This window comes from Equus przewalskii, chromosome 6, assembly GCF_037783145.1.
Source record: "Equus przewalskii isolate Varuska chromosome 6, EquPr2, whole genome shotgun sequence".
NCBI classification, from domain to species: domain Eukaryota; kingdom Metazoa; phylum Chordata; class Mammalia; order Perissodactyla; family Equidae; genus Equus; species Equus przewalskii.
Genome location: NC_091836.1, coordinates 74400466 through 74419372, shown reverse-complemented (window position 1 = coordinate 74419372; position 18907 = coordinate 74400466). Strand labels below are relative to the sequence as shown.

General features: G+C 39.1%; 1 protein-coding gene and 1 pseudogene across 1 annotated transcript; one reads left to right on the top strand and one right to left on the bottom strand.

Annotated features, from left to right (window-relative positions):
* Positions 1-9899: 9899 nt before the first annotated feature.
* Positions 9900-11582, top strand: LOC103554351 (olfactory receptor 51I2-like; annotated as a pseudogene).
* A 5057-nt stretch (positions 11583-16639) lies between these two features.
* Positions 16640-17584, bottom strand: LOC103553491 (olfactory receptor 51I2-like). Its single transcript, XM_008524088.2, is given in 1 exon segment — positions 16640-17584. A coding segment is annotated over 1 exon segment (945 nt).
* Between the last annotated feature and the right edge of the window lie 1323 nt (positions 17585-18907).

Below are 18907 nucleotides of genomic sequence, written 5' to 3'. Positions count from 1 at the left end.
GACTTTCTCCTCTATTTCTTGGTCCTCTTTATATTTTTCATCCTTCTACTACTTTGCAAAATCCTATTGAGCTGTGACTACATTTTACACAATTGCAACCACCACACAAGATGACTGTGTCTGTACCTAAAAATTTCGATCAATATTCACTAAAAGACTCAATTCTGATAACTCTTCATAGCATACAAAAGACTTCTTAATGCTATATTTTTTATTTACTTAATCTGAGTTTGTAACATATCGTCCCAGATATACACCAAATGGCTTATTTTTATATGTCACCAGAAGTGCCTATAAAGAGGTTAGGCAACCTGAATATGCTCAAATGTCTCATGATTGATTATCTACAGTGATTTTAGAACACATCTGTGTGCAATAGAAGAAAGCAAGAGATTTATCAGACACGCTGGCTGGGAAGACAACACTCCTAACTATGGCAATGTCAGTTCGAAGTCCTGCATTCTCACTAGTATAATGACTGGATGTGATGGCCCAAATAAGAATGCCAAGTGCTGACAGAGGCAGATTGTAGGAGTGAGTGGAGTGTCTTGGAGTTCTCCTTCTGCAGACATTCTGGAAGAGTAAATTCTTTTTTGCTGTAGAGAGCCAGTATTATATACATCCTCCATCACTTACATCGTGTACCTAAAAGAGTCCTTTGTAGGATGCCTAGAATCCCAAACTTTAGTCCTGATTCTGTCACAAGAGTGTTGGATGGCCTTGAGAAAATATTTTCCCTTTCCTGAGCAGTGTTGATTTACAAAGAACAATGACGCTGGAATCCTAGTCTCAACTTTTCTACCTATTCACTAGTTAGCATTGGATAAGTCTCACAAACTTTTTGAGATTCAATTTCTTCATTTATAAATTGAAAATAACAACAACTGAGTTACTTATCTCACAGTTATTGTGGTTGAGAAGGAGTAAAGTCTATAAAATTAAACATTTTGGACACTAAAGTAATGCCCTTGCCATTTTTACAAGCTCTTTGCCCATAGCTGCATATTGGAGTGGTACAGAGCATAATAATCATTTTCACTTCTGTCTTACCAAAGGGAAGTCCAAGTTCAGAGAAGTGAACTGATTTAATCCAGTTCACAAAGCATGTTACTGTCAGAACTGAAATTAGGTCTCAGTTCTCCTAATTCAAAGTTTTTACTTCATTTAACTGTCCAGTTTATGGCCAATACTTGAATTCCCATATTTTTCTTACAAGGCGCTCTAATATCAGTATCTAATGCTGCAATCACTTTACACATTTGGATCCCAAAGAGACAGATGACAGTGGAGAGCCTCTCTTACTTGCCTGGAGTCTTTCACTGATGGCCCCAGCCACTGGAGGAAAGAAGCTTGGGTAGGAGAGAGTGGAGAGTTGGAGCCATTATCATTTTCTCTTTCTCTCTTTTCCCAGCCTATTTTTGCCCACAAAGGAAGATTTCAAATGGTTATTGTAAGGGAGCTGCTACTCTGGAAGCATCTGTGGATATGAGTACCAGAACGATTAGGTAGAAGTAAGGTTGTTTTCCAGGGAAAACAATGGGAAAAAGACATTGAGCTGGAGCACCACTCTGGGTGGAATGAGAGCCTCCTCCCATATTTGTCCCACTCAGTCTTGTGTCTGGGTCACTATGATGGCTAAGTATTTGAGGTCTCCCTCTGAGACTGAGACTTCAATAATAAAGTCTTATTTTTTTTTTGAACATATATTTTTGGGGAATCCAATTTCAAGAACTTACCTGTATCAGTGACATGCATTCACAAATTGGGCATGCTGAGATTGGAGCTCTGTAACAGGAGTCATATGTGAGTGTGAAATTGTGCAGGAGAGTGACGGAGCAACGGCTAGTGCAGGTGATGTATATTTGAATGAAATGTTTTGTTTAGGGACATGACAGCCGTGTTTTTGTGCAGGTTGTATCGGTGATTGGAGGATAATGGGGTCTGAATGTGTAATCTGGGTTGAAATGTCTGATCCGTCCTCACTGTGTGAGCTCAGTGAGTGTCTTCAGCTTAGTTCTGGGTTGCAGCCTCCTCTGGTCAAGGGACGTGGTAAGGGAGGTTATTTATTGACTCTCTGTGACACTCAGGTATGAAGACCCAGGGGGATTGCTCTAGGGTTACAATTCATAGTGCTTATTAAGGAAAGAATAAGGGGGAATTGGAAAAGAGAGAAAGACATGAGGAAAGGAAATTTTCCATAGGGAATTTTCAAGGAAAGAAAAAATAAAATCTAGTAATTTTTATTTCTCTTCTTTTTGTTTTCTCTTACTTTCCTCCTGAATTCTGTGTATCTCACTGAAATTCTATACATCGTGAGCCCATGTTCTTCTGTGTGCATAGGGCATCACTAATGCTATATACAAATAGAGCGGCAAGAAATGGCTGTGGACGTTTGCTTGCTCCATTGTCCCATAGCCTTCATATTACAAACAAAAGTGCAAAAATAAATTATTAAGAATTTCAAGAACATGGCAGCAAAACACTGAATCAAACACAGAACCCTTCTGAGCATGGACCTTATGCCACTGCCCAGGTTTCATGTCCACAAAGCAAGCCCTGGGAGTGAAAGTCAGTCTTCTAGCCAGATCTTCTCAAATCCTTTGACATTAGCCATCCTTCAAGCCTTTGCACCAAGGTTTTCTTCCACTGAAGCCTTCAGAGCACTGCATTCTTTTCCCTTGCCCACACATATCTCCTCTCATACGAATATGAACCAGTGGTCTTCAAAATTTTTGTCTGAGTACTTTCTCAATTTTGAGAAACTATATACCCCTTCAAAAATGTTAAGTTGACATGTAAAAATCGTCATTTAATATTTAAATAGTAGAAAAGGATATAATGTTCAGAATATTGTGAATATTGACATTTTAAAATAAAACTGCCACATCAGTCTTTTAAGCATATCCTATGGAATCTAAATATCCTGGAAATCTTCTTCCCCCATTACCCATTTAAACATATATGAACAAGGTCTCCTTAACTACCATAAATTTAACATCATTACTTTGTTTCCTTAAAGTTGGTCCATTTTCCTACATATTAATTTTTATGCTTAAGAATGTTGTCATGGTCGCTCTTTATTCACTGTTAGCAATGAAAATATGTATACAAATTGGAAATATTATTTTTTAATAAATAGGCTCCAAGTGTTAAAATGTTCTATAATTACAATTATTTTAAGTACACATTAATACAAGCAATATAAAAACCTTTAATTTCATAAGTTATTAAACATAAACCTATTTTTTGAAAATACAGTCTTTAGGAAGACTGATGAAGTTTTTCTTATTTTTCCTTCAATTAGATTATATATTCAAAAATCAATATTTGTGGGATGAGACAAGATTCACCTGCAGCTATTGTTAATTTAATTTTTATAAAACTGAGCTCTGAGAACTTTTGTTTTTATATAAATAACAGCTAAGAGTGGAAGGAGTTTGCATTGTAGGGAACGCTGCTCTAATAGAGTTAGTAACTGCTGGAATCAACTTCCGCTCTAAGAAAGGTGATTCTGGTTATCAGAAGCTCAAAAGAGAATGCCCACAGAGCTGGGCCCCAAACTTGTAAGAATGGGCCACAGAGAGCTGGTGCTGGTGTAGCTGAGCAATGTGATGAGGCTGTTTTGAGGTAAGGGTAAGAGAAATGCACCACAAACTGGAATCAACTGCTTCTATTAAAATCCACTGCTGTTGCCAAGGATAAAACAGTTGCTTGTGTGACAATGACAAAAATAGAAAACTAATAGGAAAAACAAATGTCTTATCCTTCTTCCAGCTTTTCAGTCTGCATCTAATGCCTCCTATTTGCAGAACACAACAATGTATTTAATTACAGAACTTCCAAATACTGCCAAAATACTTTGATCTAAAGCCACATATTATTCTTAAGGCAAATATATATAAGACAGGGAAAGCAAGCCCTGAGAAGATATATAGTGATTTAATTAATGATTAAAGTGGCTTGCTCTAAGTCCATAATTGAAATTATGTCTTTACGTGTTGCCTACAAGGGTCAATGCACCAGAGCAGAACATGAAGAAGAATGAAATTAAAATTTAAGTGTTTTTCATATGACAGGTTTTTTTTATAGCTAAGTTTGTAGTCATAATCCGAACAAAGTAAATATCAGAGAAACTGATTTCTTTCTACAAGAAATGGTTTACCTGGCAGTTTAGGCTTTGTCCTTCCATCAAACTAGCTCCTATCTTGTGTCTATCCTGGATCAATCTTATCATCTGTCTTCTTGAATGTTATGCCTAGGACTCTTTAATACCCTAGAAAAACTTCACAAATGTCTACAAATTAAGACAATATAAATTCATGGCCTCACACTTCAGCAATCATTCCACTTGATCCAGTTAATTTTCTCTATCATTCTTCTTAAATGCCATTTCAAGCATCTACTGCTTTCTTAGAGCCTGCTGTACCACTTACATTCAGCAGTTTGAATGTTTAGAATATGGTGACTACTTAAATAGATATGAGAAATGAAGGAGAGAAAGGGTGTGTAGAATGACAATTAGGTTTCTGGCTTAGTCAGCTACAATGTTCATGTCATTCACTGAGAAAAGGAACCTAGGAAAGAAAAAGTTCTCATTCATATTTTGGACATGTTCCTATAATATAGCCAATTAGAGGTACCAAGTAGTCATTTGGAAAACAAGAAATAAATTAGAGCCGAATATATGGATTATGGATTAATGTGTTTGAAATAGTGAAAATCTGATTTTTTTTCCCAGAATCATTTAGAGAGAGTATATAGAGTAAAAATTGAAGCTGGCTTAGAAAATAACCATAGATAATGTTAACGTTTAGGAGAGAACAGAGAGAGAGTTATTTGTACAGGAAAATTGAAGAGAGATAGACATGGGGATATGTGGAGGACCAGAAAAGAGTGACATTACTGGTCCCAGAAAGGAGAAAACATCAAGAAAGAGGGGAAGTCAACTGTATCAATCTCTCAATTGAAAGTCCATTGTATTTAGTAATATTGAGGTCAGTGGTGACTATGGAAGCCCAGTGTTGTGGTATGATATTGTTAAAATACAGTCCATGATGGAGTTACTGAGGAACAAGGAAGAAGAGACAGCGAGGGGATGTGAATGGCTCATGAACTTGCCTGTGACAAATAAGCCAATTAAAAAATGGGCAAAGGATTTGAACAGAGATTTTTTTCAAAAAGAGATATATAAATAGCCAATAAGTACATGAAAAGATGTTCAATTTCATTAGTCATTTGGGAAATGCAAATCAAAATCACTATGAGAAACCACTCCACACATATTAAGAAGGCTATAAGCAAAACCAAAACAAACCAGAAACAGAAAATAACAGCTGTTGGCAAAGACGTAGAGAAACTGGAATCCGCATACACTGCTGTGGAAGTGAAAACTGGTGAAGCCACTTTGGAACATAGTTTGGCTTTTCGTCAAATAGTTAAACTTAGAGTTACCAAATGACTTAGTAATTTGACTCCTAGGTTTATACTCTAGAGAGCAGAAAACATTTTCACAAACAAACTTGTATACTAATATTCAGAGAAGCATTATTCATAACAGCCAAAAAATGAGAACAGTACAAATATTCATCAACTGATTAATAGACAAACAAAATGTGGCATCTTTATACAATGGAATATTATATCAGGAATGAAGCACTGATATACAATGAACATTGAAAACGTTACGTTAAGTGAAAGAAGCCAGACACACAAAGCCACATATTTATTGTTACGTTTATATGAACTGTTCAGAGTAGGAAAGTCTAAAAGAACAGAAAGTAAATGTCATTGTCAGGAGCTGGGGTAAATGAAAATAAAGAGTGGCTGCTAATGGTAATGGAGTTTCTTTTCAGAGTGATGAAATGTTCTGAAATTAGATATTGCTGATGGTTGCACAATTTCATAAATATACTAAAAACCACTGAAATGTACGCTTAAAAACTGAATTTTATAGTATGTAAATTTTACGTTAACAAAATTTCTAAAAAGAAATAATATAATCATATAATGGTTGAAACGTGAAAGTTCAACTGCCTGGGACCCACCTGTTTATGTGACCCTGTAGACAAAGCAGATGCAAGCCCTGGATCTGGGTGGGACAACAGAGGAAGGGGTCACATTTGTCTCCCAGACCGTAGCTGGTGGCCGTATGTGAAAACCAGAGGTTTACAGTCAAAAGGATGAAAGAGATTGATTTTAGCTTATTTTATTCTCTTTTTCTCTGTCTATTTTTGACAGAGTTTGCTCAGAAAGAGGCAAAGGCGGGGAGAATCAATTCAACAGGAAAGAAAAGATAAATAGGAAAAGAGATAAAGCTGTTAATGATCAACAAGTAGATGTGGCATGTTCCAGGGTCTTTGCTGGATAAAAATTCTTAGTATGTTTTTTGAAAATGTTAAGTGGATAAATGAATGGTCTATGTTTGAATGCAGTTCTGCCACAGGGTGGTATGTAATGTTGAACCTGATTTGACCTTCCAGGCACTCATTTTTCTCATCTGCAAAATGGGTAGAGAATAATTCCCTCTAAATTTGGTTGTTAGGATTGAAAGAGACAATTCTCATGAAGTTCTTGATGGAGTTCAGGGAATATTGTTAACACTAAGTATCATCACTGATACTTATATTTCTATCACCTATGACTATAGCCAACCCTATATTCTGGACTCTGAAAAGTCCTCTAAATAGAGGACCCTGGAGTGGGCGCTTGGCTTGAGAAAATGAAACCCTGGTCTTGGCTTACCATTTACCAGCACTGGGCTTCTTGGCACTCACACTTCTCATCTTCCAGTGGTTCCTCGGGGCCCATCCTTGAGAGGATCCCAGGAAGCAGGAGGACATGGTATGGGGCAGGTATGGCCTGCTCACCTGGGCAGAAAGGAGGTGTTGCTTTGGCCTTTGCATACAACTCTGAATCACTCATGAGAATAGACAGAAAGAGGGGTCCACTGGGATACGCTGTGAGGAGCCTATTCCTAACAGGGTTTAGCTGGGGGACGTTATAGCTTATAGCTCCTTCACTGCTCAGAACCTAAAAGGCAGCTCCTGTGAGACGTGTTGTGCATAATGTCCTCTACAGCCTTGGCCTGGCTTGAGAGACACAGCCCATTCCTCTTGGAGCACCTGGAGCAGGCGGGGCCATTGCCTTGTAGCTGTTCTTGGTCTTCTTGTTCGTCTTTTCTTCCCTCTCTCTTTCCATGTTCAATGTTGTACTCATTTTCCCTAAAATTCCTTCTCTGGCCTTGCATTCAGCTTTGCTGCCCTGAGCAAATTATTTCCATCTTATTTACTCTGGATTCTTTATCCTCTTCTCTCTGTCTCTTTCTCACTCTCTGCCTTCTCCTCTGCCCTTCAATCTTTCTCTGTTTCCTCACTTCTCTCTTCATCCTCTGCTCCCAAATTTTTGCTTGGCGTGAACATGGAGAAAATATATTAAGGAACAGAGAAGAACACTCAGCTAAACTCTATCCTCTCTAATTAGGACCGGAAAGAGGTACTAAAACTGACCTTATTCTGCAGCAGCAGGTTTGTAGTTCAGACAATTTTACACTTCCTTATAGCAGAACACATGAGATGATGGCATGAACTCCAGGCAGGGTGCTTAGGAAGCGGGTGACCCATGCTTTTCCTTGAGACCATCTCCTCTAAAATCCTGAGTCAGTCTCTTTGTGTGGGACTAATGGGAGCTCATTACACTGTACAGGTTTCCTGGGGCTTACCTAGTTCATCTTCCCAACTTCTTCAAATCCAGTGCTGCTGCTCAGCATCCCCATCCTTCAGCAGTGGTGCCCTGAAACTTTGTCCCAGACCCATATCCCTCTGGTGGAGAATTTCTCCCTGATTTCTGGCCTCATTGTTCATGGATGCAACACTGAGCTTATGCCAGAGTAAAAGGAATTTTCCCCCTAAGGTTCACGTTAAATAATAAGTTACTCAATGGTGGGTAATTACACTCCAGTGTTTGGAATTATGTATGAGAGGTACAGTGGATTGAACACCTAAGTTCAAAAACTAGTATGTGAAGCCACTTATCTACAGGATATGCAAATGTTTTTGGACATGCCATCCAAATATTATGAAATATTCCTCAATGCAGCTCCTTCCCCAGCTGGTTGTTCTGAAGTTGCGAAGCAAGTGAGCAAAGTGAAAGATGTGCAATGCATTGAGTTACTTCACCGTCTCGTCTCACCATCAGTTTTTGGCTGGGGTAAGGCAGCGTTTCTTGTCTTCCACTCCTGTTGAAGCTTGAATGTCCATGAAAGGAAAAACAAAAGTCTATTATGGAAATGAAACAGTGCTGTTCTTTAACAACTCATAGGAAAAATAAGGTAATGGAAAGAATGTTTCCAATTTTAAATTTTTCTCTCAGTTTTTCTTAAGCTTTTTCAATTTACTCTTGCTTTTCTGTACAGTAACCTATTATGTGATAATATATGGTTTAAAAATATACATTTAGGGGCCGGCCCTGAGGCATAGTGGTTAAATTCAGCATGTTCCGCTTTGGCGGCCTGGGTTTGTGGGTTTGGATCCTGAGCGCAGACCTACACCACTTGTCAGCCATGCTGTGGTGGCATCCCACATACAATATAGAGGAAGATTGGCACAGATGTTAGCTCAGGGCCAACCTCCCTCAGGCAAAAAAAGAAGAAGATTGGCAACAGATGTTAGCTCAGGATGAATCTTCCTCTGCAAAAAACATAAAAATAAAAACTAAATACCTATTTAAGTTCAGTATAAATATATTTCATGCCTTTTGTCAAAGAAATCACAAAGTACAATTTATTTTCCTTTTAAATATGCTTTTAAAAAACAACAATAACAGCAGTACTTCTGTAATGCTTACTCTGGGCATGACCTGTTCAAGTCCAAGTTCTCTCTCTCTCTCCCTCTGTTTCTCTCTCTTTCTATCTTACATATGCATGCATACATATATCCATTTGGCAACTCTATTTTATTCCTATCCTAATTGTAAAAAATCTACAGAAGAGAGTTGAAGGAATTTACCTAATGTCATACAGCTATTAAGTGGCAGTACTGGAACTCAAAGCCAGGATGTTCTGGCTCCATGCTCTTAACAAGTATACTACGATGCCTCTTGAGACATACTGATTTCTAGGCTTCCTGCATGGACTCTCCCAGTGTGAAATGTGGGGCTCTGGACCATTTAAGCACCTCAGGATGGTAGTTGGATTACTAAGTTCTAGTTCCAGCCATGTAACTGCCTCCCAAAACAACCCATAGTAATTCCCTTTCCTTGCTTGGACACTGGCTCCTCATCTGCCTGACTAGATTTAAGTGTGAACATTTCCTGAGGATTAGGTAAGATTGTGGCTGTGAAATTTAAGGCATTTGATGGAGATCTGTGACATTGACCATAAGGAGGGTATCCAGAGGGCTACCAATGAGACTGAATGAGCTAGTTACCTACGCTGAAGAGTGCTGGTCTCCTCTTTTTCTGAAAGATGTGTGAGAAAAAAGCCTTTCTTTTCACAGTTAGCATTTCATGATCTTCTGATCATTCTCTTAGGGTATTTTAAGAATAAAATCAGTGTATAATCACAATTCATAAGCCTAAATTTTGCTTTTTCTCCTAAGGAGGAGTAGTAGTCTTAGACACATGGTATAATTTCTCTAAAAAGTCATTCTGGGGATCCGCCTGGTGGCACAATGGTTGAGTTCACCTGTTCTGCTTTGGCAGCCCAGGGTTCACTGGTTTGGATCCCTGGTGCAGACCTACACACTGCTTGTCAAGTCATGCTGTGGCAGGTGTCCCACATATCAAGTACAAGAAAGTGGGCACAGCTTTTAGCTCAGGGCCAGTCTTCATCAACAAAAAGAGGCGGATTGGCAGCAGATGTTAGCTCAGGGCTAACCTTCCTCAAAAAAAAAAAAAAAAATGTAATGCTGGCTGATGACAGGCGTTCCCAGCATCTCATGGGCAACTTCAAGATGAATGCCTATGATCCTCCCACATTTACCTTGACAGACTTCCCAGAAATGGAGGCGATGGAGGCCTGTCTATCTGTCCCTCTCCTGCTCTATGCCATCTCCATCATGGGCAAGGGACTTATCCTCCTCATGGTTAAGCAGGATCAGAGTTTGCGCCAGCCCATGTACTGCTTATTATCCCCACTCTCAATCAATGACTTGGGGGTGTCCTTTTCCACATTGCTGACTGTACTGGCTGCCCTCTGCTTCCATGCCCAAATGATTGCCTTTAATGCCTGGGTTGCTCAAAAGTTTTTCATCACCTCTTCTCTTAGATAGAATCTAGCATCCTTCTGGCTATGAGCTTCGATCACTATGTGGCCATCTGCAGCCCACTGTGCTATGCTACAGTGCTCACCAATGCCCGCATTATGGCGAGGGGCCTGTGTACTATCCTCGGAAACTTTGCCCTCATTCTGGTCTTCCAACTGCTGCTGCACAGCCTGCCCTTCTACCACACCAAGAACATCCTCTCCCATGCCTCCTGCCTTCACGTGGATATGATCAAGCTGGTGTGTACTGAAGTCTCCCTTAATAGTCATTATGGGCTGTCCATTGTGCTGTTCACCTTTTCCCTGGACTCTGCACTCATTCTCATTTCCCATATACTCATCCTGAGATTAGTGCTAGCCATCACCTCCTCAGAAAAGGGCCTCAAGACACTCAACACTTGCGTGTCCCACATCCTAGCTGTGCTCATCTTCTATGTGCCCATGGTGAGTGAGTGTATCCATTGTGTATCACTTTGGTGCTGGCCTGCCCCATGCTGTCTATATCCTCATGTCTATTCTTTACCGCTTCGTGCTTCCCATTCTCAATCCTATTGATGTGGGGTCGGTGAGCCGAGGAGTCGAAAGAAAGATTTCTTAGACTCTCAAGATCTGGCAGTAGTGCTCTTTTATTTAGAGAATAGTGTGGAATAGCATGGGGACAGGACCCATGGGCAGGCAGAGCTGGTGCGTGAGGACAGGACCCACGGGCAGTCAGAGCTCCTGCTGCTGCTGCTGCAAAGTTGGGTGGAGAGTAAGGCTAAATTTAAGGCATACGTATGTGAGTTATCTCTTTACAAGACAAAGAATATGTAAAAAAGTTAAAATGGTATCAGTGCCCATATGGTCTGGCCATTTGGCAGTCCCACAACTTTTAGATAAGAATCAAACCGGGATTGAGTAAATGGCAGAAGTCACCACTTGAATTTTATCCTCGGCTAAAGACAAAGGAGGATTTGGGGGGGGGGGGGTCAGTTACATGAGGTTGCCAGACAGTAACCAACTTAAGTTCTTGCCTCTGGCATTGATTAAGAGTTTCTAGAGATAAGACCATCCCCCCTTCTTCCTGGCACAGAGAGGGAGGCATCTTCACAGATAGAGGTTTCCCTTAGAAATGTAAATGTTTCCCAACAAAGGGGCAAACAAATTCCACTCCTTGGAGCCTGAATCTCATCTGTAGTTTTAAAACTAACCAGCCTAAAAATTCTCATCATAAGCCATTTTAAAATTAAGCAGCCTAAAAATCCTCATCACTATCATCTACGCCATTAAGACAAAGGAGATACATTGCAGACTTCTCAAGATGCTCTTCAGGGTTAAGTTCTGACTCTTTGGTAGATCTAGAAGCCCTGGAGATTTGTGTTGGGGTATAGCCATTCAGACACCAGTGGAGGAAAAGATCAATCTGGAGGGTGACAAATAAAAATGGCAAGTAATAGGATATATTGGAATATATGATGAAGTCATTTGGTGTAAACCTAATTCAGCCTGACCTTGTCTTTCTAAAAGGGCCTGACCGAGGCCGTTGAGCACACATTGTATATCTGCTTTAGACATTCCCTATGGCAAGAGCAAAGGCCCTTGAGATAAAGGTGCAACTTCTCTCCCCCTCCCAACTTTGGTGTCTCCTTAAGGATTAAGTATCTTTCCTTAGGCTAGAAACTGATTGCTGCTCTCACCTGTGACCGCCCAGCTCAAGACAATAGACTTGCCTCCTGCTACGCCCACCAAGATAGCAGACCCACTGCCTGCTGTGTCCATCAAGTGCTGTGCTGACAGGGCAATCTTGTGACTATTGTGGGAGGGACAGTTCAATCATATGTGAAACACCCTCTTTGAGGGTGTATAACCACCCTCTGTACCCCACTTCTTTGGAGTGCTCTGTTCCTTTGTGGAAAGACACTCCCGGGTTATAATCCCCAGATTTCAGCTCAGAATAAACTCACCCAAATTTTCATTTACATATTGGTTATGGATTATTTTCGTCGACAAGGGTCTTTAACGATGCACTGCAAGCTCTAGGATCAATGATCAATGATTTAGTCTAGTATATTGGGCCAGTACCTGCTGGCAAAAGCTTGGGAATTATCCAGAAAACAAATATGTCAAAGTCCTCCAGAGACAGAAAAATGGTCTCTTTTTATAACCAGGAGAATGTGGACCATCCCTACATGATAAGATTATTCTCTAGATGAAGGAGGGACTAATTTCAGGACACATGGTAACATGGCTGGGATTTCTGGTTTGGGGACTGCACAACTCTGAAAAAGATAAGAGATATAGATGGGGAAATTGATCTGAGTATCACATCATTACCAGTTTAGTTTGGGTGGTTGATTTCTCATGCTGCGAGGAGCCAGAGCCCTTTCCATTATGCTGTTTTAAAAGTTGCTAAGATTTGGAGTTTGATAACTGTGATGGTTAATTTTGTTTGTCAACTTGACTGGGCCATAAGGTTTCTAGATATTTGGTTAAACACTAGTTCTGGGTAAGTCTGTGAGGGTGTTTCTGGATGAGATTAACATTTGTGACAGTAAACTATGTAAAGCATATTGCCCTCCTCAGTGTGGGTGGGCCTCATCTAATCCATTGAATGCCTAAATAGAATAAAAGGCTGAGTACTTAAGAAAGAAATTCCTCTCATTGTCTTTGAGCAGGGACATTAAGGTTATCCTGCCTTTAGACTTAGGCTTAGACCTAAACTTACACCATTGGCTCTCCTGGTTCTTCCGTCTTCAAACTGGAGCTATACCAGTGGTTCTCCATGGTCTGAATTTAAAATCTCAGACTCCATAATTGTGAGAGCCAATTCCTTACAATAATAAATCTCTTTACACACACATCTTATTGACTCTGTTTCTCTGGAGAACTCTGACTAATACAACAGCTACAATATTTAAGTAGTCAGAATTAGACTTTAGGATTCCTGGATTTTTCACATGAGAGACACTAAATCATGTAGGCACTTGACTCTGCCAACCTCCATTGACCTCAGCAGCTTTGTGCTTGTATCAATCTTGTGACCTTTCCCTCACCCTTTCCTGTTTATCTGTATTCCTCTCACGGAATCTGAGCTCCCTAAAGCAACAACCTTGTCTTACTTCATTCTGTCCATCCACATCAGACCTGCTACAGGCCCTCTGCTTAGATAGTGCCTGATGATCTAGAGCAATATGAAAGAATAAGTGGAAAAATGCATGAATAAATAAGAGGAGCAAATCGTAAGTGAACAAATTAATGAATGAGCTTATGAATTAATAATGAATTTCCTTAAATCAGAATCTCGTATCAGGAAATGTTTCCTTTCCCTTTTCTCCTCAGAACTCCCCCTATAGAGAGAAGTGCAAATTAGATGTAGAACCTTTTTCTTTCCTTTTTTCTTTTTAATCTCCCAGAGTTATTGAGATATAATTGACATATAACACTGTGTAAGTTTAAGGTATACTGTGTGATGATTTGCTACACATAGGTATTGCAAAATAGTTACTACAATAAGGATACTTAACCCATCCAAAGAGGTGACATATTCAGTAAGTGGACTGAACTTCTCAGTCTTTATTTCCTCATCTGTAAAACAGAACACCAGTCTCCAATTTATCTACCTCATATGTTCGTTTTGAAGAGTGAATAAAATAAGCTGCTCTAAAAATTATGTAACAATATACATAGCTTATTTACCCATGTTGTTTTTATTCAGCAAGAACAAATGCAAAATTCAATGTTTACCTTCAAAATATCATGTGCATAAGCCGTAGTCTAAAGAACTATTTTGTCCAATACTCTTTAACATGCAGTAAAACTGTTCACTACCTGCTTTGTGCCCCCGCTGTACTCGGAATTTGTTTTAATCAGATCAGTTGGTTTGGGTAGTTTGTCTCCTCTAGACTATAAGAACTCATTGGAAGGGATAATGTACTATTTACATTTGTACTCTTCAGTCTCTAGCCTAGGGCTTAAAATATACCACACACACACAGTGGAGGAATGAATTAATAAATGATTGTATTTCCACATATTTATATATCAGCATTCTCTTTATACTTCACTGAATTAACATATCTAAAAATGTTTTAATCTAAAATAGATAATTTTACTAAAGAACAATTTTATATGAAGATCTTGATATTGATCATAATTTGAAAACCATATGCATTATGGATATAACCAGAGTGAATAAAAAATAAATCGTGCTTGAAATTTTCAAGCATGCCACAAATGTAACTTGCATATTTATGTTGACAAGACCTTCCATACTATAAAGAGAGCGTACCCATAGCAATTTAAATAAAGTGCCAGGACTTTTGCTTGGTCCTCTTAACCTGAAGGACTTTGAAGCATTGATTTGGCTCGTTTATGTACATGTGCAAAGCATTCTGAGAACACCTCGGATGATATTTTCTGTATCACATTCTACAAAGAAAGACAATCAGAATCTTGACCTTAGAAATCCGCCCAGTCTAACAGGGCTCAGCAGACAGCCACTAGTGACAGTCCTCTTCTATTCAGTCCATTAAATTGAATTCATTGCTCTGTCTGGATCTGTTACTTGCCAATATGGGGGGAAGAGGAAAGGGAGGAATTTGCTTAGGCTAAAGGAGAGAAGAGACTACCAGAAAATGCATTATCTCATCTATGAGGAGTTTTATACAAACTTCATGGTACCCACTAAACAAAAAATCTTAACCTTTATTTTTTGTATTTCATAAAAAAATACTACCAAAATTTACCATGTGTTGTTATTATTACTGAAAGTTACATCAGTTAATACCATTTATATGCAATTGCATTTATTTTATCTTAAAACCTATGTCGATAGTGTGGGGTGTTATTTGAAATAAATATTGACATGCATAGATATAACTATTGTGCCATACATATATTTTTTTAATTTTAATTAACATTTTTTGACATAATCTTTTTGTTTTATTTTATTTTCGTGTGGTAAGAACACAACACAAGATCTATCCTCTTAACAAATTTTTAAGCGCACAATACATTATTTTGACTATGGTTACAATGTTGTACAGCAGATCTCCATGGCATATCGATCTTGCTTAACTGAAACTTTATGCTATTGATTAGTAACCCTCATTTCCCCCTCCCCCCAGCCCCCAACAACCAACATTCCACCTTTGATTCTATGAATTTGACTATTTTCTGTACCTCATATCAGTGAAATCATGCAATATTTGTCTTTCTGTGACTGCTTCATTTCACTTAGCATAATGTCCTCAAGGTCATCCATGTTGTTGCATATTGCAGCATTTTTTCTTTTTTAAGGCTGAATAGTATTCCAGTGTATATATATGCCATATTTTCATTATCCATTTATCAGTTGATGGACATTTAGGTTGTTTCCACATCTTGGGTATTGTGAATAGTGCTGCAATGAACTTGGAAGTGCCGATATCTATTTGAGATCCTGATTTCAATTCTTTTGAATAAATATGCAAAACTGAGCTGGATTATATGGTTATGACACCAAAAACACAAGCAACTAAAGCAAAAATAAACAAATGGGATGACATGAAACTAAAAAGCTTCTACACAGCAAAGGAAATCATCAACAGAGTGTGAAGTCAACCTATGAAATGGGAGAAAATATTTGCAAACTACATGTCTGATAAAGGGCTAATCTCAGTAACATATAAGGAACCCCTACAATTTAGTAGCAAAAAAACTAATAACATGATTTAAAAGCGGACTAAGGAGCTAATAGACACTTCTCCAAAGAAGATATAAACAGTCAAGAGGTATATCAAACATTCTCAACATCTCTAATTATCAAGGAAATGCATATTGAAAGCACAATGAGATATCACGTCACACCTGTCAAGATGGCTATTATCAAAAAAATCAAAAGACAAAGTGTTGGCAAGGATTTGGAGAAATTCGGACACATTCACACTGTTTGTAGGAACGTAAAATAGGGCATCCACAGTAGCAAATTGTATGGAGGTTCCTCAAAGAACTAAAAACAGAAGTACCTTTGCCATAATCTTGGAGAAAAGAATCCTTTACCCATTATGGCAGTATTTCCATGGTAATAACTAATATCCTTTGTGATGATTCACTTTAAACAAGGATAATAGTAACATATTATAACAAAATGAGGGACTGATTATGAGGATGTACATCTTTGGATTAAAAAAGAGGAAAACTGAGCAAATAGTTTTTGCTAAATTATGATCCAGTTTACCTTGCCAAATCCTGTTGGCTTGAGTCTTAACTAGTACCAGGCTGTTATCAAACATCTGATGGCAGAAAGCCTAACAGAAAGTAAGTGCCAAAAGGAAATTTTAAAATCCTTATCAAAATAGGTCTCAAATCTGTGGAGTAACAGTAAATATCTATTGAATCTAGGCCTTTCAACATAATTCCTGCTTAAAACTTGGTTCCCAGTAGTATTTTGCAAAGCCTTTGATGAATCTGTTTGGTTTTGATGGAATAGATGACAGGGTTGAGCATTGGAGGCACAAAGAGATAAATAAGGGACATGAGTGTGTGCACATACTGTGGCACATGCCTACCATAGCGAGCAGCCATGGACACACCGACCATGGGCACATAGAAAACAAGTACAGCACACATGTGTGACACACACGTGTTGAGTGTCTTTAATCATTCCTCCCAAGATGCAATGGCAAGTACAGAGCGCATTATGAGAACATAGGAGAGGAGAATGAGTGCTGAGTCCAGACCAAAGGCAGAGATAACAATGAACAGACCAAAAATATTATTGATGGTGATGTTGCCGCAGGGCATGCGGATTAGATCTGAATGCAGGCAATAGGCATGGGAGAGTACATTGGCTTTGCAGAAGGGCAACCTCCTCAGAAGCAATGGGAGTGGGAAAACCATGCAGAAACTGCGGATGATTACAGATATGCCCATACGTGCCACTTGGGCATCAGTGAGCACTGTGGCATAGCGCAGTGGGTTACAGATGGCCACATAGCGGTCAAAGCTCATAACTAGCAGGATCCCAGACTCCACGAAGGAGAAGAAGTGGATAAAGAACATTTGAACCATGCAGCAATCAAAACTGATCTTCCTTAAGTGGAAGCAAAATGTGGCCAGTACTGTGGGCAGCGTGGAAAAAGATACACCTAGGTCGTTAATTGATAGCAGGGACAGGAAGTAGTACATAGGTTGATGCAAGCTCTGCTCCTTCTTGATAATGAAAAGGATGAGGGCATTGCCCACAATGGAGACAACGTAGAGAGTGCCAAGGAGGAGAAACATCCAGTGTTGGGAGGTCTCCAGCCCTGGGAGCCCTGTCAGGGTGAAAGGAGGCAACTCTGAGCTGTTGTGGGGGTTACTTCCCATGCTGGGATTATTGCTTAGATTCTAGGACTATTATCCTGTAAGGAAGACAAACACACAGTCTTATCCATGACCTAGGCCTAATATTTTAAGACTCTCAGATACTGTCCAGCCCCTCACTTTATAGCATTAATCAATCTTTTTCACCAGATCACTCATCCTCGTTTTTCAATGTCACCAAGATTTCTGGAATTGTCTGAATTTTCTCAATTTTTCCAGCTCACTAATCAGGTCACATTGCCTTCCTTTACACTTGTGCCTATTGCCACCATGCTCTTTCTCACACTCAAAGCTATTAACTCTTTTCTTTATCAATCTAAAACATCACTGTGTTCAAGACCTAAGAAAAAACTCTGTTGATCACTACTTCCTTGACTATCCTGACCAATTCCTGAGTATTCCACTTATTCATCGAGTCATAATTGCTTCGTTTTTTCACTCTCTCACACTACTGAACATTTCTACCATGTCGTGACTCCCAAGCTTCCCTACTCTTGCATTAGTCTCTCAGTTCTTCCTTTCATTCAAACAGACAGAAGACAGATGGAAAGAAAGACATCCATCCACAGAGATAACCTTCCAGACATTCATCAAGATGCACTAGACTCCCATATTTCCTCTCATCTTTTCATTCTTTTCTCTGTTTAACTTATGGCACCACTTTTATCTCCAAATAATTTACTTTAATGACAATCGTTTCTTAATTATTTCATCAGAACTGAATAGAATCTAGCTTCCAGAAGCCACTGGATTAATAATCATTTCTCTACACCATGGAATGTCTTCTCCTCTGTGTTCTCCACCTCTTTGAATAATACCATCATTATGCTTAATAGTGATACTCAAAATCCAAACATCACTTTGACTGTTTATTTTGCTACATTAAAACTGTGTTAAACTGGGTAACAACCAGTAAAAATACTGCCTCCAAAGTGCCTCTGTCAGTACCTTTCTCTATTTCCTTCCACCTGTAGTCTCACACTTCAGGCTCAAGAAACTGCATTTTTGTACCATAATGACAGCCTCCTAATAAATCTCATGCCTATCTCTATTTCATTTTCTAATGTTGAGTAGGACTAATATATTTTAAAGGCAAATCTAAAAATGACACTTTTCTGTCTAGAAACCTCGAATGCTCCTTCATTACCAAAGGATCAAAACCAAACTCATTAGCCTAGAATTAAAGGCCTTCTGTGGCCAGTACTAAATCAAGATTTCTGATCTCAATTCTCAAAACTTCCATCCTTGTAGCTTAGGACACCAAGATTGGGGCTGGTCCCATGGCCGAGTGGTTAAGTTCTCGTGCTCTGCTTCAGCGGCCCTGGG